At 37.4% G+C, this 23,985-nt stretch overlaps 1 protein-coding gene across 1 annotated transcript; it reads left to right on the forward strand.

Annotated features, from left to right (window-relative positions):
- The first annotated feature begins 1,285 nt into the window (after positions 1-1,285).
- Positions 1,286-22,072, forward strand: SPDL1 (spindle apparatus coiled-coil protein 1). The gene is made up of 12 exons (XM_009815121.2): positions 1,286-1,327; positions 3,169-3,344; positions 5,534-5,710; positions 6,010-6,204; positions 6,505-6,654; positions 7,313-7,411; positions 8,283-8,393; positions 10,997-11,137; positions 12,702-12,811; positions 13,868-14,055; positions 15,019-15,364; positions 21,349-22,072. Exons 2-12 carry the CDS (start codon positions 3,186-3,188, stop codon positions 21,497-21,499), a joined length of 1,827 nt encoding a protein of 608 aa, XP_009813423.2. The 5' UTR covers positions 1,286-1,327; positions 3,169-3,185; the 3' UTR covers positions 21,500-22,072.
- Positions 22,073-23,985: the final 1,913 nt, after the last annotated feature.

Genomic DNA, 23,985 nt, shown 5'->3' on the forward strand with positions numbered 1-23,985 from the left:
TTTATTTTTTTTTTTACCCCTTTTTTCTCTGTAATCCTTACCGAGCCAAGAATGTGTTTTGCGGAAGGTGATTAGCCCTGAAAATATTTCAGCTTGAGTGTGCAACTTGGTAGGCGAATAAATGGACTTGTTTAAGTAACTGAAGTGAATTGTCAGGGGAATACCTGGCTTAAGGGAGAGAAACTGTCTTGCTAATTATGTTAGTGATCAGAAAACTGGGTAGGTACTTCTGAATAGATCAGAACATAGATGACTGTTGCATATGACCCTTGGGAATAGCAGTTTAACTAGAAGAACAGCTATAGAATAAGAGAAGAAAGTTTGTATGCCAGGGGAGTGCCTTTTTATCTCCTACCCTGTTATTTTTATCAAGGAATACTTAAATGGTTGAATAATCAAGGTCTGGAGCCCTCGGTACAGAATCCGAATCCATCATAAAATGTTTGAAGATAATTAGCCAAAAGTGAGTAACTCTCTTGTAACTCTTGGTAGAGTAAATGGAGACTGATTTCTATTCTTTTACTTCCTATCCGCTCACCTTACTACCTATTTAATTTAGCTTAAAACATTATTTTCGGGGTGGTTGACTTAACCACATATATAATATTAAACTGCAGGCTGTTACTTCCCTGTATAACAGTACGGGTTTATGAACAAAGCTATCTGGACTTGTCTCATTAGCTTTGTCCAAAATTGTCAATGAAAAGTTGAGGATGTCTGTGCTCTGAGAGCCATACTTCCTGTTTTCCCTAATAGTTGGCAAGGGATGTATGAATAGGAAAACTATTTCTCTCTTCCTCTATATTTCAGGTATAAAATTAAAGAAAAGCCTAATATCTTTTTTAATATTATCCAGTAAATGATTTATTAAGACCTCAAAGATCTTGTATGTGAAACTGGATGAGAGCATGCGCAAGAGATTAAAGAAGTAGGAGGGAGCAAGACAAAATCCCCAAACAACCCTTACAAATCTGTGTGTGCTAGAAGGAGGTGACCCTGGCTGTAGCCTGTTTACTTGCCCCACAGGCCAGTTGCAGAGCATCTATCCTTTGGCAATGTTGCCTGATTTGGCTGTTTCTAAACTATCTGACAGCTGCCAAACTGAGATTTGAATAAGATTTGCATTTCTGTGGGGTTTTAGTTTGTGATCTGCATTTTTATGAGACAGCCACAGGCGTTAAGCCTTTTCAGAAAAGGCCTGCTGTGAAGGACTGTGCTATAATGGCAGCTTGTACGCATCTGGACTAGACAACTGTTGCTTTTTTTTTTTCTTTTCAAGGTGGACTATGAGAATAAGGTCAAGAAAGACTTAAATGGACTTCTGAAGGTGAGTTAAAATGTTACTCAAATTTAATTTAGTAAGCTAGGAGCAATCAAATTGCTCTATTGCCTCTACACTGTTGCTTGATCAGAAAATAGAGCTGTTCTTAAAATTCTGTTTATGAAGTGAATAAGGATTAATTCACCCCCTTTACTAATGCAAATGCATGCCAGGGGTGGTTGCCTATATGCTTGTATTGTATCCTACATCTTACTGTTAAACATTTCCTTATTAAATTGTACACAGCGTACGTGTCCTTGCACTAGTAATAATAATGTTGATTCTTAATTATAGGTATGCAAAATTCCTGTCTTTCACTGCCTTATGTTAGCATGTGTGCAAAACTAGCATTTCAAGTATTGCAGCGGTTAGATGTGAAAAACTGACGTTTCGGAGCCTGGCTGGATAAAGTCTCTTCGTATGTGTTAAACTTGAATAACAAGTGATGGAAAATGTGAAAACCAGAATGTGGTAATTTCTATCTTGTATCTCTGAAAGGACTTAGCAGAGTTTTGGCATGATGTACTTTTGCGTGTTAAAATTAGGGTTTTTTCCTTTTATAGGAATGTTGAGTAAAAGTTAGCAAAATAAAGTGATGGCATTACATTACAATAATGACTCTTAAAAGTAATCTCTCCTGTGTTGAGCTGTGAAATTTGCTCTTGATTAAGGCCAGCATCTTGCTAAAATTCGTAAGGATAGTATATGTGCCAGTAAGAAATGGCAACGACTGAATTTTTTATTTGAAAAGAAAAAGCACAGAATAACATCTTCATTGAAGAATTACTATAATCTTGAAATTATATAAAATATTATGAACCCTGGCTTTGAAAAATGAACTGCATATTTTTTCTTTGTATTCGTGTATCATTGTTACTGCATACTTTCTGAGAGAACTCTTGGCTTATGTTGCTCAGAAGCCTGAGTTGCGTAGCAATTTCTGTCTTAATAGGATTTCTTGCGGCGTGTTGATTTAGTAGGTTTAGGAGCAAGCAGTCATACAAGCTTATGGTCTTAGTTTGACTTGCTTTTTATTTTTTTAAATATTCTGTTTGTTTGGATTTATTTTGACTAACTTTTTGCAAAACTCACCTTTACTTGTGTCTTCCGTTGTGATAAGAAGACAGCAATGGATGAATTTTCTGAAACATGTGGCAAAGACGTGGTTATTAACAAATAGGTTACCTGTAGTGACTTAAGTTTGAAGTGGAAAACAGACCTGAAAAACTCCATTAAACACTTAAATAAACAAAAATCCCTGTGTTTAAAATTCCATCTATTTGAACAGCATTTCTATTTTTGACACTTTCCTTCAATTATCTGTTTCTGTATCCCACATAATGTTATTAGGAGTAAACTATCCGGCTAATACAGCTGCCTACATGAATCTTAAATGTTATTTGTGTACACAAGTAATGCTATAGTTAGCGTGGCTTTATTTCTAATACCACAGAAAATAGTCAGCCATATGAGTGAAAGTGTTTTTACAAGGTAAAAACTTTCCTAGCCTTCTCTTGCAAATGGCAAGATAGCTATATACTTGACCAACTCCAGTTGTGGTGCACTGGGAAACCGGGCTGGGTACACAGGAGTTGTTTTGCTGCATGCTATTGTTTAAGACATAGTCAGGAATAAGGTGTTAACCAAATTTATGGAGAAATAGCTGCTATTTTACTGTTTGCAGGACTGTTTGTTCATGAGCTATCTTTTTTTTGTCTTGTATTACTGCAAAAATACAACCTTGTATCCTGATTAAGAAAGGGAATCCAATAACTTCTTTCAGATTAACTATTGTAACTTACCGAAATACATATTTTTTTAATCATTTTGTGTTTGTAATATTGAAGTAACAAAAGGAAGAAAAATGGAGACAGAGACCATTTTAAGTCTTAGACACCAACTCAAGGAAGCAGAGAATGAGCGAAGAAAGGCAGCACAATATGGCTTGCATTTGTTGGAGTCCCAAAGTGAAGTTCAAAATCAGTTGGATCAAACACGCCGTGAATTGACTGAGAAAACTGAGGTGATGTTTTAAACTTTGAGTTAAAAAAACCCAGCAGTCAAGAACTTTGTTTTATTTTAACTGTTTTCTGAATGTCGCAGGTGTTTTGAATGCCTTTTAGAGTCAAGATTAATTTTAATAAGACTTGTTAGTTTACGTATTTGTAGAGAGGGCTTTTTATCTCTACTCTAAGACATTGAGCATAATTTCATCTAGCTGGGACAGGGTTTCATCGCTAATTATGCATTAAGTGTTCAGTACCGTGTAGGATGAATTGCTTTTAATGTAAAATGAATACTAAGTGCTAGAGAAAATTTGGTTTAGAGCATGTGTTTTGGGTACGTTTAGCAATTCATTCATGTTATACTCTCCCTGCAAGCTTTGTATCACTTAAAGCTGTAGAAAGAACACTAGCAGCAAGACTGTGGAATTGATTTCTTCTGTAGTGAAGTTCTCAAATTTCCTAAATGCCACAGGATTCTGAATTTATTAGTACGTTTCTTTACGTCTCAGAAAAGAGAGTAGTGTAGTGGTGAAATATAGAGGTATTATTTAGACAACCAGTTTTCTTAGTAATTGTGCAAGAAAATTCTAATTGGGAAAATCTCTTCCGCTTATCATAAACACTTTAATTTTGATGTTTGTTTTTTTCAGTCAGCCCGTACTTCAGATATATAATTTATCTTCATTTAGTCTGTTCCTGGCTGTGCATCTATCTCTTCTCTCGTGATAGAGCTAAAATGTTTGTGGTTTTGTTATAGTTTTTGGTTTCTGTGGGTTTTTTGTGTCGTCTTTTTTTTTTTTACCAGCTGGAGAGTTGTAGCACCCTGCTATTGTGAATGAACCCTAATAACTTATTTTGATCAGTTTGCCATTGGTAAGCTTAGTGCCAGAGAGGCAGCTGGAAAGCAGAAGCGGTAAGGAAAGCATGGCAGGATCATCCTTTTCTCCAGACAACCTGAAATGGTGGCTACTGTAGTGTGAAGCTGCACCCATAGGTTGTAATCCTATGTTATAGGCTGGAGCAAAGTGATGAGCTAAGCATGTGTGAACCAGATCAGTTAGTAACTTAGATTCCAGGGGCGGAGGGAAGGAATTGTGTGCCTTCATACAGTAGAATAACATCTTGTGTGGGAACCATGGTTATCCAACAGATGCTTTTGAGCTTTTGAATCTGTGGTTCTCTTCCTAGAAATCTGAGAGCCAAAGCAATTACTGTGAACACCTGTGTAAGTTTTAACAGTAGGCACAAGAGACTTTCGGAAAAATCTGTGTATGCTTCTTTAAAAGTCTGTGTAGACATATCAGGCCAGACCTTTGCCTTTCTTGGGTCTGGTCAGCAGTGCACTCCTAAACCTCTTCCGTGCACTGTCTTTATCTTTGGGTTAAAACTCTTGTCGTGTATATTTGAGAGCTAAGCCTGGCCTTGATAAGCCGGTGTCTCGGCCACAGAAGTCAATTTCATACCTGACAGCTTTTAGTTTTTTTATGTTCCTTTTTTAATTCTGGTTTGTGTTTTAAGAGTAATTTTATTAAAAAAAAAAAAAAAAAAAAAGCCTGCATCTTTGCAGGCTCATTTGGCTTTGGTATTTACTTTTTTGGCTTCCAAGACTCTGCTTTTCTATTTTTTTTCTTCTCCTTAATTGCTAGCTGAATGGAAGAGTAAAGTGAAGCTGCCCTTTATAATTAGTGAACATATACAATCAGGCATAGAGGGAAGCTGATTAAAAAGTCATTATTCGATCTGGAAGGGTTGATGGGATTTACTACAAAACAGTGGACAATTTAGATATCTTGACCAAACATTGAACCCAGCTATTTTGCAGTAGTACTTGATGGACTGCAACAATTTTTAACATGAGTGGGTTCCATGGTGGTAGAACGGACATGTAAGCTCTCACTAAATTTCTTTGTTACACTTGCAGAGAAGATGCCCACACCCTTCATATTGGGTGCAAAGGAATAATACAGTTTCTATGAAGAAGAGAATATTACACAGCCAAATAAGGCATAAAATTTCAGAGCAGTTTCTCTCTTTTTTAAAAAAAATATGGGTGTAACAATTCCCTCATTGGGACTTCAATGAAAAGTTGAATGAGCTACAAGTTTTAGGCATTTAGTGTCTTGCTTCTCAGCCTGTACTTAGTACCTTGTTCCCCGATCATTTATGAATACTACATCTAGATTTATTACTATGTTATTTCTTTCAGAAATTTGAACAAGAGAAATACTCTCTTCAGAGAGAAATTGAACTCAAGAATCGAATGTTGGAAAGCTTGAGTTTTGAATGTGATTCCCTTAAGCAACAGCAAAACATGCAACTGGATAAACAGAAAGAACTGCTTGCCAGACTATATGGACAAGAAATCAGTGACCTTAAAAACAAGGTTTGGCAACTAATATATAGCTAAAGTGTTGCTAATAGCCTTTTAAAGAATATTTAACTCATAATTGCACACTTACTACCAAAACAAATCTAATAAATAGTTTTAATGTGTAGGAGCTTGTTTGGTTTCTAACCAACATCTGCATAGTTACATTGTGAATTACATTAAATTTTGAAGGTTATTTTTAAAAGTTTGCTTTTAAGTTGTATTTCTAAGACATTTTCTGTGATTAGAACAGAGTCAAAATTATTGTGCTTTTCAAAAAAAAAAAGTACTACTTATTGTCACCTGTCTTTAAGTTGGAGAACCTGAAAGCAGAACTAGATGAAACCCGACTCTCAGAGAAGCAATTAAGACACAAAGTGGATCATCAGAAGGAAATAATTGCTGCCAAATCAGAAGAACTACGTATGATGTCTGAACGTGTACATGAGACAATGTCTTCAGAAATGCTCAATCTTCAGATAGAACTCACTGAACTAGAAAGCGTCAAGGTGTGTGACTAGTACTTAATTATTAGGAATGTAGGTTATTTGGAAATAAAGTACTGTGCTTTTGCTCATTTCATTTTTAGCTGCTTTGTATATATTGCTACCTTATGATTGGTTTACTATTAAGAAAATATGCACAGAAAAAAGTCTTAATAACTAGACTTTAATACAACTTCTTTAAGATAACATTTTGTATTAGAAGTAATTACTAGTAACAAACCTGTTTGGTTCACATGGGTGTACTTTTCAAATTTTTTAATAAACTTTATTTCATACTTGGTTGTGGGGTTTTCTTTTTTTTAGGCCAACGTTGAAGAAAAGCTGAATGAACTGCAGTACAGTAAAGAACAACTAGAACTTGTAAACAGTAACTTACGTAATCAGCTGGAGCGTCTGCAGGGAGAAAAAGAAGAGAGGGAAAAAGAAGTTGTTTCTTACTGTAATGCGTTAGAGGTATTTCTTTAACTTTATTCAAGAGGGGTAGACAATCCCCGAAGTCCTGAAGTTGTGGTGCTATCTTTCCAGTGAAATCAGGAGTTTTGAGAAAGGAGTTCTGAGGAAAGAGGGAGAGAGAGAAGGCAGAGGGGGGGAAAAAAAGATGCTGGCTAGTCGTGGTTGGTAATGCCTGTTGCTAAATACTCTATATTGGTGTTATTTTGGGGAGGGTTATGTATGGAGATCCTTTGTATTGCAGTAATCTGCCTCGTAACAGGACCTTCTCACACGTCACTGATAGAATTCTCATTTTTATTTCAAGTTCCTACTGAATGCCTTGGAAAATCTTGTACTGGGGAGTAGAGGATTTGTGACTAGCACAGCAAGGCTAATAGTCTCAATACCATTAATCCAATTGATAAACATCAAAGCTTTCCTTTAAAGGTCTTAGTTATGCTCTTGTCCTGAAGAGCAAGTGTAATATTAAGCCTTTTAGTGAAACAAAATTGACTGGCTCTTAACTGACTAGAACTGTATGGACAGCTAAGTACTGCAGTACAAGATAATCTGTGCTAAAGGCATAGGAAATGAAAAAGAGGTAAAACTATCTGATTAAATTCATATATGCAGTACATCAGATGCTTAAATGACTAATATCCTCTTTGCTTTAATCTAGAAAGCTCGTGAAGCTAATCAAGAGCTTCAGGTTCAGCTGGATCATGCAGTGCAGCAATCTTTGGACCCTACAAGTAAAGGCAATTCTCTCTTTGCTGAGGTACAATAATGCCACAGATAACCTGAGAATATATAGAGGAGAGAAGAAATAAGCTTCTTTCTTATATTGCGTTGAAAGTATTAGACTATCTGTACCTGATCTGGCCAGCATGAATCTCTGTTCCTCAAATACTACTTCAGTGTTGAACCGTCTGGGAACTGACCTATGGAAAAAAATTTTATGCGCACTCTGAAGCTGGGGAGTTAGTAAACTTAATGGAATCACTTCAAGTTACCTGGCTTTTGAGATAGATAGACAGAAAATGGGACTGAGGGTTCATGACAGTTCTGTCTGCAGCTCTTGGCTTTAAGTGGTTTTGTTCAGCTAGTAAGCCTTCTTTAATGCAGAAGATCTGTGAAATACTAAAAGATGCTGTTAAATTCTGTCTTTTAAAAACATGCTGAAAATGGCTGCATGTTTGAGCATTTGGGAGGGTTTTTTAATTAGTTTTTGAATAAGAGTTCAGCTGCTGTTAGATGTGTAGAAAGTTATTTTGTTTTCTGACAACACCCAAGGAATGCATTGAATTGGTACACAGTTCACTCTTTTAAACCGTTTGTTCTGATGCCAGTGGACAAAACTATTCTACAGCAACGCTGAGGCATATCAAATGTTACTTTATTTTGTTATCAAAAGAACAAAAGCAAAATCTGTGGCACTTTACTGATTTGGCTTCAGCTGCTACAGCACTGTCTACTCACTTTCATCTCAGAGGTAATGACAATAGTGCGTATTTTCAAGCACTGTTGCTGGAAAAGCAGTATTTGCAGAACCAACATCAATTGCTAGGTAACATCTTGTAAAACTCATCATCCAAGTGACAACAAGTGTTATTATTTTCATAGTAATAATTGTTAACAATGTTCTGTAGGTGGAGGACCGTAGGGCAGAAATGGAACGACAGCTGATCAGTGTGAAAATAAAATATCAGTCACTACAAAAACAGCATGCATTCACTAGAGAACAGTTGCAGAGAATGAAGGTAGGACCGTTACTGTAATGCTCCAGGGTTTCCTTGGGGTCTGATAAGGCAATGCTTTAGTACGCAGGCTAGGAGATTTGATTGTCTTTGAAATATCATGCAGTAGTCTGGGGGGAGGGAAGTGGGAGAAAAAACAAGTGAGATGTCGTTGTGCTATTTGACTTTTATGGTGCATCAGCGTTTTTCTATCGCTACTAGTGTTACTACTTCATCCTGGAACTCCCCAGTTATACTGAAGGCACTATGTTTGCTAACTTTGGCAGTAGTTGTTAAACGGATAAAAGTAAAATACAACTCCCGTCAGTCAAACTAGCATTCAGTTCGTCTTGACAATTGCTTTTTCTTTTCTTATCTAATTCTCATACTACCTGAAGCATTTATTTGTGTATTAACCGTGACTGTCAGAAACGAATGTAAAGAAAAGGGCAGGCTTGTCCTCTGATCACACTGTGGTGGTTTTTTTTCTTTGGGTTGCTTTCTTGTTTTTATGTTTGTCCATATTTTTCTTGCTTCTCCCTCTCTTTAGTGCAGAATAAGTTGTAAGTCTTGTCATAACTATTTCATTTAGACTACACTTCCATAGGGTGGGAGCCTGTTGGTTAATACCATTGAGAACTAGTTAGCAGAAGCTGATTTACAAGATAATGTAAAGGGGATGCTACAAAACTGCCAGCTGTTTTGATGTTGGTCTTGTGACTATCCAACACAAGAGTGGATCCTTTCATTTTGATCAAGTACTTGATCATGCAGTTTGAGGGGAGTGCTTAAACATCAAGAGTGATGATAATGAGTAACGCTGAAGATACAGGTTTGGGTTACCTAGCTTTTGTGGAGAAGTAGGTTGAAAATAATTGAAACAACATTCCTAAAGGACAAGAAAAGAACTACTGATGCAGCAAAGGAATTCTCTTTTAGTAAAATCTGACCTTGAGAGCTAAAGATTTGAGTGAGTAAAATGATTGAATAGGATTAGTTTCTTCAGAAATTGTCTCCTTGTAATGTGAGGGTAAGTCAGCCATACTGATTGAATGGTATAAGAAACATTCCTAATACTGAAGATTTTCACCAATAACTGAGGCAAATTGGTATCCCTGTTCTACTACTTAATGTTTTTTATTTGGAATTTCAATTTGTATTCATTTGTCCCCATAAAATTTCTTCTAATATCGATATTGGGGAGAGGTAGTTTGTTAGGACAGCTGTTTTGCTTAAGCTGCCATCTTAGACTCCTGTTAAGATCCTCTCTGCTTCGTGTTGCATTGTGATGCTGTGTGTTTAAAGCTCAATCTATAGTTAACTGATTTCTTCTTTCAGCCACTGATTCCAATAGTATAATTAATTGTTGTTAGAGCTTTAGTTGTCAGAATGTCTGAATGTGGTATTTACTGATGATTTCGAAAGATCTGACTCCTGAACAAAACGTAAGCAGTACTCCCGTGGGAAGTTGTACCATGTCTGGTGTATTTTCCAAGCCCACTGGAAGTATCCCTTCCAGTTTCTTAATGTTTCTATTCTTTGTTTTTGTGTAGATCAACTGCAATTTGCAATTCTGACAGTGAGAAAGCGGGCTTTTAAGTGAAAGGGGAAAAGGTTAGGTGTCTGCATGCTTGGGAAATGTAAGTATAGTTTTAGTCAGGCAGTAGTGGGGGTTAAAATTTTGCCTCCCTTATGTCCTGTAGAAACTATGAGGAGGAGACAATTGAATCTTCCTTTAGCTCTACTTTGTGTACAGAATCATCAGTCTCCTTTACTTGACATAGGAGATTCTGTAGGGTAAACGCTCTTCCCTCACTTTCTCTGTTAATCTGTAGTCTAATTTGTTTCAGTTGAACCTTTCCCTGTGATTTCTCCACGTGTCCTGCAGTGTTACCTTCTCCATACTGACTAGATGGGTAAAAATGCTACAGTTATCACTAACGCTCTAAGTCTTTTGTTATTGCATTTCATATTGTTTCTCTAGTTGTTTAAGTGTCTGAGGTATCACTGCTAACTGAATGTGCTAAGGCCCTTGTACCATGATATTATTAGTTTAACGGCATCAGAAAAATGTGCTATAAATGCAAGAATTTTCTTTAGTAAACTTCTCATTTTGTAATGACAAAGGGTGTTCCTTTGCTTGAAAGGATGTGTTCTACTGAAGAAGCTGAAATCCTTGAATTAATATTACAGAAGGCAAACTCAGTGTTATCTATACCTCAGAATCAGAACTGCAAAAAAGGCATTTTAAACTCTTTGAAGTAGGGTGGTTTTTCCCAAGTGAGACTTGGTGTTTACAATTTGAATGTGAAATGTTCTGTGTGTCCTTGACAGTATGTTTATAGGTTCCTTAGTCAATATGGAGAAAAATATGACACCTCAGGACTACTCTGTTCAGTAAGCTTTCAGCTGTCCTAAAGATTTTTAGTGTCAACCTATGGTGATAATTGCGAGGACTATGTTGTGAAGTTTCTCTACTACTGAGTTTATGCATCCACTGTGCTTCCATATTCAGGATTAGAATTACAAGGCTTGAGTACCCTAACTCTTAGGTAAGAGGCTGAGATTTTCAGTCACTTAACCCAGTATTTGTTGTAAGGATTTTTTTTCCTTTTTTTTCTTTTTAGCTACAAATGGCTACACTGCTACAGATGAAAGGCTCTCAGGCAGAATTTGAGCAGCTGGAACGCTTACAGTCGATGTTAGAACAAAAGAATGGTGAGATAGAAGATCTTCTTCTGAAAGTGAGGCAGCTAGAAAAATTTAAGGTATGTGGTCCTTAATTAAGTGGAAAAGTCATAATCAGAAGCCAAAACATGAGAATAAGAAGAATTATGAAAACTATCTGAAGTCCATGCCCAGGTTTGAAAAGGGATCCAAAGGCTACTCATACCTTTATTTGACCAAAGTTCCATTTTACAGTTGGAGAATGTGCACTTCTGAAGTTCAGAGAAGCAGAAAATTCTACACCGCCCAACCCCCGGTTTGGAGAAACAGTCTTTTCTGTGTTCCTGTGTGTAGCACCTTCATATTTTATGTAGTTACCTGTAGCGTTTAAGTTCAATTATTTGGTCAGAGTTCACTGAGCTATGACATCTGATTCGTCTCTTGGAAGACATAACCATTTCACATTTTTACTATGTGTACTTAGGCTTTATCACTTGTTAGTCTCTCAGCTGTATTGGATTTCTTGGATATTAATTTCCTTAACATGTCTTAACTCTGCAGCTGAAGCATGCTCTTTTCTAGAAAAACTGAATTGCTTAATCATTCTTGTAAAGCAATTTCTTCAGTTGTTTTAGGCAACTTGATAGCATCTTGTCAATATTTTGGAAGGTGAGAAGTACATGAGGACACCTATACGTGTTATTGTAATGTTGCTGGTGTGTGGGTGTGTGTGTACACAGAGTGAAAACTGTAGCCTTTCTTACTTTCTTACATACTTAAGGACTCATTTGGCCCTTTCTTATCACAGATTTGGAATGTAAACTTAGGTGTATTAGCTCATGCATTAGGATTATGCTTTCCAGGATAGCATTCTCTATTCTGCATTTAACCAGAGTGGCATAAAGCTAGGCTTAACCCATTTTAGTAAGCGATTGAGACAGCTTGATTGCTTTACTGGTTTTGTCATGTATAAGCTTGATCAGTATTTATTTTTGTCTCTGTGCCATAAAGAAGTAGTGTCGGCAAATTAAATAATTGATTTGAATAACCATCAAAAGTACCTGTAGTCAGTGACTGACAGCAGCCTGTCAGATCTGTGGGACAGTATGAAATGTGAGTCGTGCTTGATCAGAAAAAACACAAACCAGAAACCTCGAATATCACTTGTTACTGATGTATTTTATGGAAAGTTCATTGCATTTATGGCCTCTTTACTATGAACCAGCATTCACATCTAAAAGATGTAATTGATTTTGAGGTTTTGGCTATTGATTAACACGGCTTGTATGCCTTACCTCGGGTCCAGCTACAGAAGCCTAGAGATAAAGGCTGAAATGAATTCCCTGTAGGTTAACTAAATATCCTGTATTTTCAAGTACAAAGGGAGATAACTGTTCTGCAATGGTATTTGAAAACCTTCTGGAGTTGAGATAACTTGCTTTTTTATTTCTTTCAGTGAATGAGAGAGAACTGTCAGTTTCAGTGCTATTTGACATTTGTAACAAATGAGGAAGTACTTGGAGCATCTGAGCTCTCTTGTGTATGCTTAAATGTCTCAATGATGAGGCTTCTCTATAGAAATGCATGGAAAAATTCACCTAAGGACTAAGCTAATGTGCTTCTGAAAGGTCACTATTTGACAACCTGACATTTTTTCTTTATCAGACTTTATATGAGAATATGGAAGAATCCAGAGCTGGTAGTAGCTCAAAAGGAGGAGAGTCTGAAGATGGTTACTATGCGGATTTACTACAAATGAAACTTGACAACTCAAAGTAAGTACTTAATGGCCTGAGGCCTACAAGTTGGTTGTAGTCTGGTTATCTTATAGCTACTTGTTTTTATTCTCCCTTTTTTTGTTACTGCTTGTATGTAGTTCACTGACTGTGTGTGCAAATATACCTGCTGTCTCATTTCCTAATGCTGTGGAACCATCCGATCTTTGTTATAGGACTGAGAGTTGTTTTGTTTGTCATCTTATTGTTGCCAAAGATAGCAGCGGAATTATCTTATGTTATTGTTGTTTTCTTCTAGAAATGTTGTTAATACTTCTAGATACAAGATATTTGAGAACTTAAAAAAAAAAATTAACCTTTAAGGGAACTGTATGAAGCTTCTTAAAGTCTATAGGCTGTATATATTTCTTTCTTTTCTAAAAAGAGCCAGATAATAACACTTGAAATATTCTATTGGACTTTGTAGTTGAGACGTGTTCTTTGACTAGTGAATTCCATATCTATTAAGTAGAAAGTCTATAGCGTTTGGCCTCAGGAGTGTTTTTTAAGCCCTCCGATGAAAGCATGGCACTTGCAGCAGGAGGCGATGGTCTGCTGTGGGAATTCCAAGTCTGTCACCTCACTGTTGCTATTATGGAAACCTGGCATGGTCCGAGTACCTTAGGACTGCTGAGGAATGGTCATTCAGTGCTTACGATGTGGAAGTTAATGGCCTCTGAAACAGAGGCAAGGACACGCACTGAGCATTAACGTAGTTATTTTTGTATTGGTCGCTTAAAGTAACACCTTTGTGTAAAGTGAATTTGTAGGTTAGGGAAGGTTTCTCAAACCAGCTATATATGCATGTGTGTGTTGTTCAGCATACAGCTTTGTTTTTAACAAACGTTCTATCTCTGGTAACTAAACTCACTGCTCTATGTCAAGTTCAAGTGAAAACTTTCATTGTACCGGAAGAGGTCTCTTTCATTTTTCTACTAGTGTATAAATCTGAATATTATGTGAAGTTGCTGAATGCTTAGTTGACTTTATTCAGTAAAGCAGCAGATACAAAAAGGCAAAACCAAATCTGACTGTATAATCTTTCTCCCACCCCAGCAAGGAAACGGAAACCTTGAAAAATGAACTATCCTTGCAGAGGATGAAAGCTCTGTATGAGAGCCAAAGGGTTCTAGAAGTTGAAAGGAAGCTCTTCACAAATGAGAGGCATTTGCAAGCTTGTCAGAGTGAGAATATGAACTTGCGAGTTATGCTTGATGAGCTAAAAATGAAATACGAACCTGAAGGTAAATACTACTTTTCCATATGGGGGAAAAAAATAGTATCTGTTCTTCTCAACCTTCACAAGTTGAATGACATAAAACAGCAAGATACTGGGTTAGTTCTAGATATAAACTAATGTTTAAATGGCTGCCTTTTTTGATAATAACCTGATCCAAAAACTGCTGAAGTGGTAAAGCCCTGCTTTGCTCAAGGACCTTACTTCAATACGTATAGTAACATTAATTTCAGAAGACTAAAGAGTACAAATTATAGTGTTCAGAGGTGTTATAGAGTATAGCTAGATAACCATAGTGAAGCAGGTGGGAACGAATTCTCAGGAGGTGCTTTTCATAGTACTAGCAGTATCCCTCTGTTGAGGAGAAGTATCAGCTTTCTGAATGTAGGCTGCTGATAGGAGCTTTGTAATAAGTGCAAAGCATTTAGAGGAAAAACTGTGTAGTAGCTCAAGTTAATATGGATTAAGTTTTGGCAACAGAGGCCCACCTGAAAAACAGCTGATACCTGGTTATGTGCAGAGACAAGGGAGTTGTAGCCTGTGGAGGAAGCTGAATGGCGAACTGGATGGGTGAATTGGTGTTGGTATTTGTCCATACCCAAAGGATTTAATTTCAAAATCTTAGTTGTGGAAGCTCACCTCAGCAGCCTCCAAAATGAAAATAAAATAATTGAACATATTCATGTAGTTCAGAGCATCGAATTAAAAGCCTTGGTAAAAAGGTAGAGTGGGTGGGGAGAAAGATATTTTTGTCTCTTTTTTTTCAAGCTGACTTCTATTGGGGTGCTTGCTTACTGATAACAGTTTATATGAAAGGACATTCTTTAAGGGATATAAGTTGTCTTTTAAGAATTATTCCAAGGTCTTCAGTCATGTGAAGTGTTCTTTATTAGTTTTATTATGAACACATTGGTGGACAAGTTAACTCCAGCTTTGCTTGTGTACAAAAAGTATATCTCTTTTTTCTTAGAATTACTTAAAGGCACTAAAATTAAAAAGAAGAGGGAGAAGATTCCAGTGGACGCTACTTGTGAATACTTGGACAGCAAAAACACTTCTGTAAAAGAAGCTGCTCTCGCTCAATTGCCGAGTAAGGAAGAAACAAAGGTGACTTCCAAGAACTTGGAGCAAATTGATGCTTCTCCAAAAAAACATGCTCTTGAAGCACCACCAATAAACATAGCTCTTCAAGCAATGCAAAAAGTAGTTGAACCTGAAAGAGAAAGAAAGAGAGTTAAAACTAAAGATGAGAATCATGATGCTTTTACTTCGTATAGCAGAAGTGGAAGTAATTCCTTGACTTCGGCTGCCCCCAGGTCAGTGTCAGCTTCTCTCTATGGTCAAGGCAATCAGCACAGACCTGCATCTCTTTTCTTTCGCTGCATGAACTATGCTATCCACTTCTTAATCTATTTCCTCAGTGTTGCATGCAGTGTAATTCCTCAGCTCCGGCTGCCTACATTGAACCTCTCAATACCTTTTAGAAAGACTAAAATGATGACTAATGAAAAAGACTCTTGAAACTGTAACAACCTTTGAAATAACTTTCCCGTTACTTGAAAACGTTTAAGGTGTGCAGATAGCATGACAGTTCACTTGGTTTGCTCCGACTTCAGAAATAAGACTCTCTTTCTTGGTCCCTTCAAAGCTGCCACACAACTGTTAGGTATCAAAGTAGCGATGGCAATAGGGATCATGCTTCAGTTTCATACCTAATTTCAGCCCTCATCAACTTTCAGATTTAGCTAAAAGCCTAACAATTATTTGAATGACATAATTCTTAAACTGAATTGGGTTAACAGAACTTCTATTGTATGAGATAATAGACAATTAATTATGCTATTTGTGTTGTCAGACGACTGACTTACACAGTCTGGATGCGTGATAACTAGAAACACAACTGCTAAACTAAGGTCAAGTTTTTCCCCTGAACTGAAAATTTAAGTTGCTTTTTGACATATGGTGAAGTAATTTAGTACAGTAATGAACTCCAACTTTTTAGCTTGGTAAAAGGAATGCTGAATTTTCCTTCTTCCAGCTTTTGTATTCTGTTCATATTTGCAATCTTAGTGAACACATGTTTGAGTGTTTGGGGGGAGAAAAAAAACAACTGTGGTAGTCTAGATGTTTGGAGCTTACAACCTGCTAATGTCTGCTAGTAAAATAGCTTATTGAATCTAGAACGACAGCAGCTTCAAAGATAGAGGAAGGCCATATGGAAACCTGTACAGTATATCCAAAATTAATGGCATTCACAAGTAATTGGATTGATGTTTTGACTCTTGGATCAATTATTCAGGGTTGCATTGGATGTAATTGACAGATTTCAAGTAACCAGACAGTACAATCTTCTGAAATAGTCTGGAGAGAGTACGGCAGAAATAGCAGTTTAAGTAGCTGTGTCAAAATATGCAGGGACTGTTGCCGAGGAGGAAAGATCAGGGAGGTCAAACATGGGTGGTGAAAGTTGAGAGGAAAGATTGGAGAATTTACTGATGGTATTGTGTTATGACAGTGTTCCGTACACGTAACGGAACAGATAGCATGTAACCTGGGTGTCAAAAGCTTACTTCCTCATATTCCTTTTGGAAAGGAAGATACAGTGTCTGCCGACAGGAAGTTGCTGGAAACAGTTTATGTGAACTGAAGGGGGTAAACCTACTGGAGAGGCGGTAAGGGGAGGAAATTATTTTATGGGGTTGATGTTTGAAAACAGAGTGGGTGGAAGAAGTGGAAGAGGAAGATAAAGTCATAGTTGAGAGGGTGGGTTCTAATCTTGCACCCATTGCTGTTGGTTCAAAGAAGGAATAAAACATAAATAAGTAGATTTCAAAAAATAAAACCCACCAACACAACAACAACAAACTGCCAGAAAACTCCATATAAGCTTTGAAGTTGTTTTCAGTGGTGGTATGAACCTGTAAAAGGCAAATCCAGGCGAAGGTTGTGTTCACATTTCCGACTGTGTTAACGAACTACTAAAGCCCCAATTAATCATGTTGTTAAGATAACATTGAGGATTTAGTTAACACTGCTCTGTTATGATTTATTATGAAATAGGAAGTCATGATAAAATCTGAGTACTTGAGAGGCTGGGTTTGTAAACACTAGAAGATTCTCTGGACTGTTCTGTGATGGATGTGGCCAAACCCTATGTAGGAATACAGCTAAATGCCAAGGCAAAAAAAAAAAAATAAAAAATTGGCAATTTGAGCGGGAATGTGGACTTGAAAATGGAGAGTTTGGGGGAGGGGAAAAAATAATCGGCATGTGCATGGCGGATAATTGTCAGTGTTTCACCTTGTGTTGATCCACTGGCTGAAAAGACTATTGTGGTCACAGGGGTTATTTTTGTAACTGGAGTAGTTTTTGTGCAATAATTAGTCTCACTCTGTCATGATTGGCCTATGAAATGTGGCAGTGAAAAGAGCCCTAGTAACTGTGAAAGGATTGCAAACTTCCTTTCTAGAAAATAGTGTTTGAAAAGCTTTGTCACCTTAGCTTAGGAGGCGATGAAGAAGTGGTCAGCGGTAATCTGTATGTACTTGTATGGGTGACAAACTTCCTTGTTCGAAGAGCCTTGCTTGCTAATGTGGCTTAGTAAGATAAAGCTAGATAACTTTGAACTAATAGCATATGTACATACCTGCAGTGCGTGTGTGTATACTTAAAATTTAAAGCAAGGAAACATCTCAATACTTTAGTAGGTGATGTTACTGATTAGGCTATGGGGTATGTGAGTATAGAGAACATAGTAGTTGAGACTAAAGATTTAAATATTTAAGTGATCATTATTGATTGTTAATAGCTATTGTAATTCAGGCAATGGAAAAGTTATAGGTAGTGATAAGTTCTGTTAGGCCAACTGGTCAATAAAAAGATACACTTCTGTATTGAAATGCTTTTTTTTCCCTTCTGAAACGGAAATAGCAAATTCCAGCCTTTGCTGCCCAACTTAATTTGCATTTAGATGTGAGGTTGTTTGCTTTAGTTTGATCTGAAGCAGCCTGGTGTGCCAAAGAGCATATTTGCTCTTCTGAATTGTTTGGTTGGATTACATATACCAAATCTACCTGACTTGGACTTTGTTGAATATAGGAACATAGGCTATAGGAAATGCCTAGAGCCATTTGGCTCAGCAGGAGATCTGGATACTAAATTCTCTTTGGTGTTTTAGGCATGGTATTCATCCTCAGGAGGTAAAGCTCCATGTGATGAGACTAGTTGATCTTCCTTAAACAGGTAGAAGGAACCCCCATTACATCTTGGTTTTGGAGTCTATAAAGTCCAAGCTTGCTAGAATCATGTCATAGTTTCACAGGCATTATTTTTTGAAGTGGAAGCTTTTAACTGTCATTTCTTCTTTCTGATCCACCCGTTTCCCTGTGCAAACACTTCCAGAAATATGACAACGCTCTAAGGGGTGGTCTGTGAGCTGGCTTGGTATGAGGACTGTGGTGGGTTAACTTTGGCTTGCTGCCAGATGCCCACCCAGCTGCTCTCACTCACCCTATTCAAAAAGATGGGGGAGAAATTAAGATCAAAAAAGCTTGTGGGTTGAGATGAAGACAGGGATCAATTGGTCACAAGCAAAACAGACTTGACTTGTGGAAGATTAACTCATTGCCAATTAAAAATAGTGGGACAGGGAGAAAGAAAGGCAAAAGCACCTTCTCACTACCCCCAAACCCTTCTTCCCAGACTCCACTCCTTGATTCCCAGCTTCGACCTCCTCCTCACCACGTGGCGCAGGGGGGATGGGAAATGGGGGTTGCAGTTAGTTCATAATGCTTCGTCTCTGCTGTTCCTTCATTATCACAAAGGTTGGTAGAAAAGAATTACAAAAGGGACTGGCTGCTTTTGAGCTCTATGAGAATTTCAAAGATGATGCTCAGCTGTTAACTATGGAATCTGTTAACTGAATTCAATCATTTGTCCCTTCTCTTGTTGTATGTAGCAGCCTGTGGACATGTTCTACTACACACTAGTAAAACATGTATTTTTAAAAAAAAACTAATTCAGCATGGTAATGAAAGTATGGTTCAACCACTTGCAGGCTGTAGAATAATCAGTCCTGAAGCATTTGCAGGCCAACTATAAGACACTAAGAATGAAAGAAGAAAAATTTATTTGCTTGGATTGTCTGTTCATTGTCACATTAAAGCTCAGTTATTTGAATCTTCAGGCATTTCTGAATACCTCACTGCCATAAACTAAGCTTTCCATAAGTGAAGCAAATTATGGCAATCTATTGCTGATCCACTTAAAAGTGTATCTTACTAACATGAAATGGCTCATTCATTTCATCTTAAGTCAGTGTCAGTCTTGTGATAAATTACTTTAGGTATTTGTTAACGTAGTTGGAGTCTGAGGAAGTTAACTTACTTTATGCTGACTTGCATAAATGTTTTGGTGTGCATTTGAAGCATAAGATGACTTTTTTTTTTCTCCAAATAATGAATTCTAGTGACTGTTTACTTTTATGAAACAATGTCATGTTTCTGATGTCAATTTGATTTCCAGAGTTGTTACACTATAAACTAACAGATTTATCTAATACTGTGAAAGGGGAGTGCTTGGTATAAATCCAATTGTGCTGCTTTGGAACGTATGTTTATATTTTACATTTTTATAGGGAATTCTTGTTGGAAATTTTGACCACTAGAGTAATGTTTCTGGTGGCCTTGGACAGAGGTGGTTTTAAGGCAGAAGAGTGGAGGGTCAAATGAAGATAATCTACTGGAGGAACAGATACACAGACACAAGCTATCCATCCTTAATTGCAGCTGCTAGGGAAGCACAAACTGAACTGCAGACTAGACACTAACCAGAAGATGGTTACTAAGAATATACTTTTTCTCCTTCCCTGAACAATTGGTTTGCGTAACCACATAATTACTTGGCTCCTTGCAAGTAGCAGCACACCTAAAATGGAGGGCAGCTGGGGGAAAGCTGACTATGGACAAAAAATGGTTAGCCATCAGAATTACAGGTGTACGGGTGACTTATTACAAAGCAAATGGTGGAGCAAACACTGCTGACCTAGGGGAGATGCACAGCAAAGCATATTTCTCTTTAGTCTATGGAGGCAGTGCTTATAGGAAATAATATGCAGATTGCTTGTGATGGATAAGAAAAGTCCGTTTGATATATTTGTGTGTAAAGATGGACTGGGGGGCAAGGGGGGGAAATCTGTAGCTAAATTTTCCCAAACTTTTTTTGTTACAGCTCCTTTCATAGTTCTGATCTTCAGCTGTATCTCTCTATTGCAAATAAATCTCTAACAACTGGGTAGCAGCTATTTATGTTTAGAAAACCATCATTGAAAGCAGCTGTAGATTGTTGTGGGTTGCTCACTGGAGGCTTTTGAGACCACTAGAAATCCACAAGGTCACTAGAGAATTGCTTTAACAGCTGTGGTGATGAATCAGCATAGAATTGATGTTGGTATGTAAAGTGATGTTTAATTTGGAACTTCATTTTCCATAATTTGTTTTGCTGCGGAAATAATCGTGTGTAATAGTCAATGGGTTTTGGGTGATTTGGCTGAGTAAATACCACTATTTATCAGTTTGTTCTAATGACACATTTGTGTGTTTATTAAGTAACTCTTAAATAATCAAAACATCCAATTGTGCTCAGATGTCTAAACCTTGTTTTTAACTTACCTCTTTAACAGCAATGTGGCAGTTGTATTCCCATTTATATTCACAGTAGAATTAAAACATGTCAGTGGACAAATGATGTAATTTAGAGCCTGAAAACAAAATTTTTTCCATTCACTTCTTTTCAGATCTTCAGGCATTAAGATAAAGGCAGTAGCAGTCCAGAACTAGGTTGGAAACTAGTATATTGCTTTAAGTGTAGTCCTTTGTTTTTTGTTGGTGTTAAAGCAAAATGCTTGACTTCACGTTTGTATTCTGTTGCTGGGACTTTTCACTCGGAGTTGTGCTTTTGTGGACTTGATCTCCTGTATGTGCATGGCACAGTCACTGGTTTGTTTTGTTTTTTTTTAAAGGCTGATCCCAACCAGTTAACACATTCAGTAACCTTTTTGACCAAACATTTTAGCAGATAAGGGGTATGGGGGGAGGTTACACTGTAAGTGATTAAATGTGAATAGGACTGATATAAAAATGCTTTGGTTTAGTCTCATTTTATTCTTCAACACTGCTTGCTCTGTCTTTGCATATGGATGGTCTTGTATGCCAGTTGGCTTGTTGATTTTGCTTAAAGCTCTTATTTTAGCCCTGTTTTTTATTAACTAAATATGTATTTAGAATGGTTGCTTTACCTATAGGTTAACAGCTGAATCCAGATTTGAAACTACGGAAAAAGAAGATAAGAAAGAAAATAAAATGTTGACTGAGAAGAAAACACAAAAGAAAAAATACACAACGTTGTATGTATCTTCTAAGCCAACTTCTGAAACACAATGTGCTCAGCAATAACACTTGCATTTCTGGAAGGAACCTGAACAATTTGGAGTCCTGCTTCAGCAGGAAATACTGAGTAAACTTATGTCACACATAAATGTACAGGTTCCTAACTTAGATGTGATCTGCCTTGTTTTATGAAGAGTATAATCACATTAATGAGTTGCACTTTTGATATCTTAACTTCCCAGAGGGCACCTGTTAAGTTCCCTGGCAAAGTGACCTGAAGCATTGCCTTGGCTTGAATAATGGCTAAGTCTCTAACCACGTGTTAATCGCTATTTGTTTGAAGCACTGTGCTATTCCTGAAAATAAGTACTTGCTACAGAAGTTTTAGTATATGATAAGACGGGGGTCAACCCTGAGCAAGACAGACTCGACAATTTTGATGCAGAACTCAACTAAGTCATGTGCTCCGAATTGTTTCCAGTTCCTGAATTCGGAATTCAAATCTTTCCCTCCCTAATGTGTAATTGTTCAACTTTCAGATTGACCTGATTGCAAAGGTGCATGTGACTTTTTATGCATTTTGTGGGATAGTATTCTTTTGAAACTCTATAAATTCTTGTATTTGTACTAATAATTAAAATAAACCTTTCTTTCTCTTCCTATGTAAAATGTAGTCTGTATTACATTTGAGACAAAATATTTATCTAAAGCTGTCAGGTTTTTTTGGTTGAGAGGTGAGGTGTTTTGTAGAAAGGATTGTGTTTTTTAAAGGAAAGTACCACTCAATAAAAGCAAAGAACTTGTAATGCACATGCTGTGTGTCATCGTGTTTTAGGAGACAAATCTTAACCTTCTGATGACACCTCATACCAAATAATTCTGAGGAGAACATTTAAGCTAGTTCCATTGACTATTATTTTTTTCAGCATTTATATGGAAGTTTAAGATGACTTCATTTGAGTCATTATACTATGGTTTAAGCTCCTTCTAGTGAATGGGTTAGCCACTTTTTAAGTAAAAGACAGTAGTTAGGATGAAAGTTGTTTAAGACTTTTCCTTTTAAATCCATTACGAAATAAATATCTTGGAGAAGAATCTTACAACCCAGTGGGTTTTAGATTTGACAGCTTGATCTGCTATACATTAACTTCCATGGGTACTTTGGAATCTAAGACTCTGTATTTAAACAGGTGCAACTTCAAGCTCATCTCAGTTGCTGCCAGTCAGCACCAAGAGGTGGTAACAGTAAACATGCTGTATAAAGAATTTCTTTCTTGTCTTCTAGCTTTGGTCCAATCGCTGTTTCATTGGTAGCTTGCACTGTAGTAGTGATGGTGACTGAATTTTCCCACCACCAGGACGCTTCCAGATAATGTACACATGTACCTTACAAATACAGTGTCTTGAGTCAAGTCATCTTTTGAAGAAACATAATGGGGTTTGTTACATGTTTGCGGGGAGGAGGGGAGTGGGAGGGGGAGGGAAGAAAATATCTTGCATAAAATTTTGTCGTAGCTTTTGGAGAAATTGCTGACTATATGTGCCTTTACGAATCTGTTGAATGGACGTGTCTAACACAGCTGTTTGGATATGCTTGTTTAGTTGTGCTGGTTCAGAAGCGATGCCTAGAATTTTGTTAACTATGACTGTGCACCTGAGTGGCTTTAGCTCGCCAGTTGCTCATCGCAACAAATATCGAACTGTGACATTTTGAGTGACAACAGAAGTGACTAAAGATGTGGTAAACTTAAATGAGCAGATGTGGCTTGTTGCTTTCCAGTGTATTTGAACTTATTGGTCCATTTGTACATAGTTACATTCAGGCACAGCCTGGTGCCTGAATGAAACTTCTAAGATATGCCATGTTATTGCAGGAAGCTAACACATATCCATGAAATAGTTCTTACTCTTCTTGACTTAGACTGCAGACGTGAACTTAAATAATACTACATTGAAGATATGTTTTTCATGCTAAAAAATGGTAGAAGAAAACCTTGTCATGGTTTGACCCCAGCTGGCAACTAAGCACTGCGCAGCTGCTCTCTCCCTTCCCCCCAGAGGGATGGGGGGGACAATTGGAGAAAAGGTAAAACTCGTGGGTTGAGATAAATTAATAGGACAGAAAAGGAAGAAAATAATAATGATAAGAATATACAGAACAAGCGATGCACAAAGCAATTGCTCACCACCCGCTGACCGGTGCCCAGCCAGTTCCTGAGCAGCAGCCACATCCTCCCAGCCAACTCCCCCCAGTTTTTTGTTCAGCATGACATCACATGCTGTGGAATATCCCTTTGGCCAGTTTGGGTTAGCTGTCCTGGCTGTGTCCCCTGCCAGCTTCTTGGGCCCCTGGCAGGGCAGTGTGGGAAGCTGAAAAGTCCTTGACTTGGTGTAAGCACTGCTCAACAACAACTGAAACATCACTGTTATCAACAATATTCTCATCCTAAATCCAAACCACAGGACTATACTAGCTACTAAGAAGAAAATTAACTTTATCCCAGCCAGAACCAGGACAACTTTTTTTATGCAAACAGTAAAAGTTATCTTTG

This window comes from Gavia stellata, chromosome 16 (genome assembly GCF_030936135.1).
Source record: "Gavia stellata isolate bGavSte3 chromosome 16, bGavSte3.hap2, whole genome shotgun sequence".
NCBI classification, from domain to species: Eukaryota; Metazoa; Chordata; class Aves; order Gaviiformes; family Gaviidae; genus Gavia; species Gavia stellata.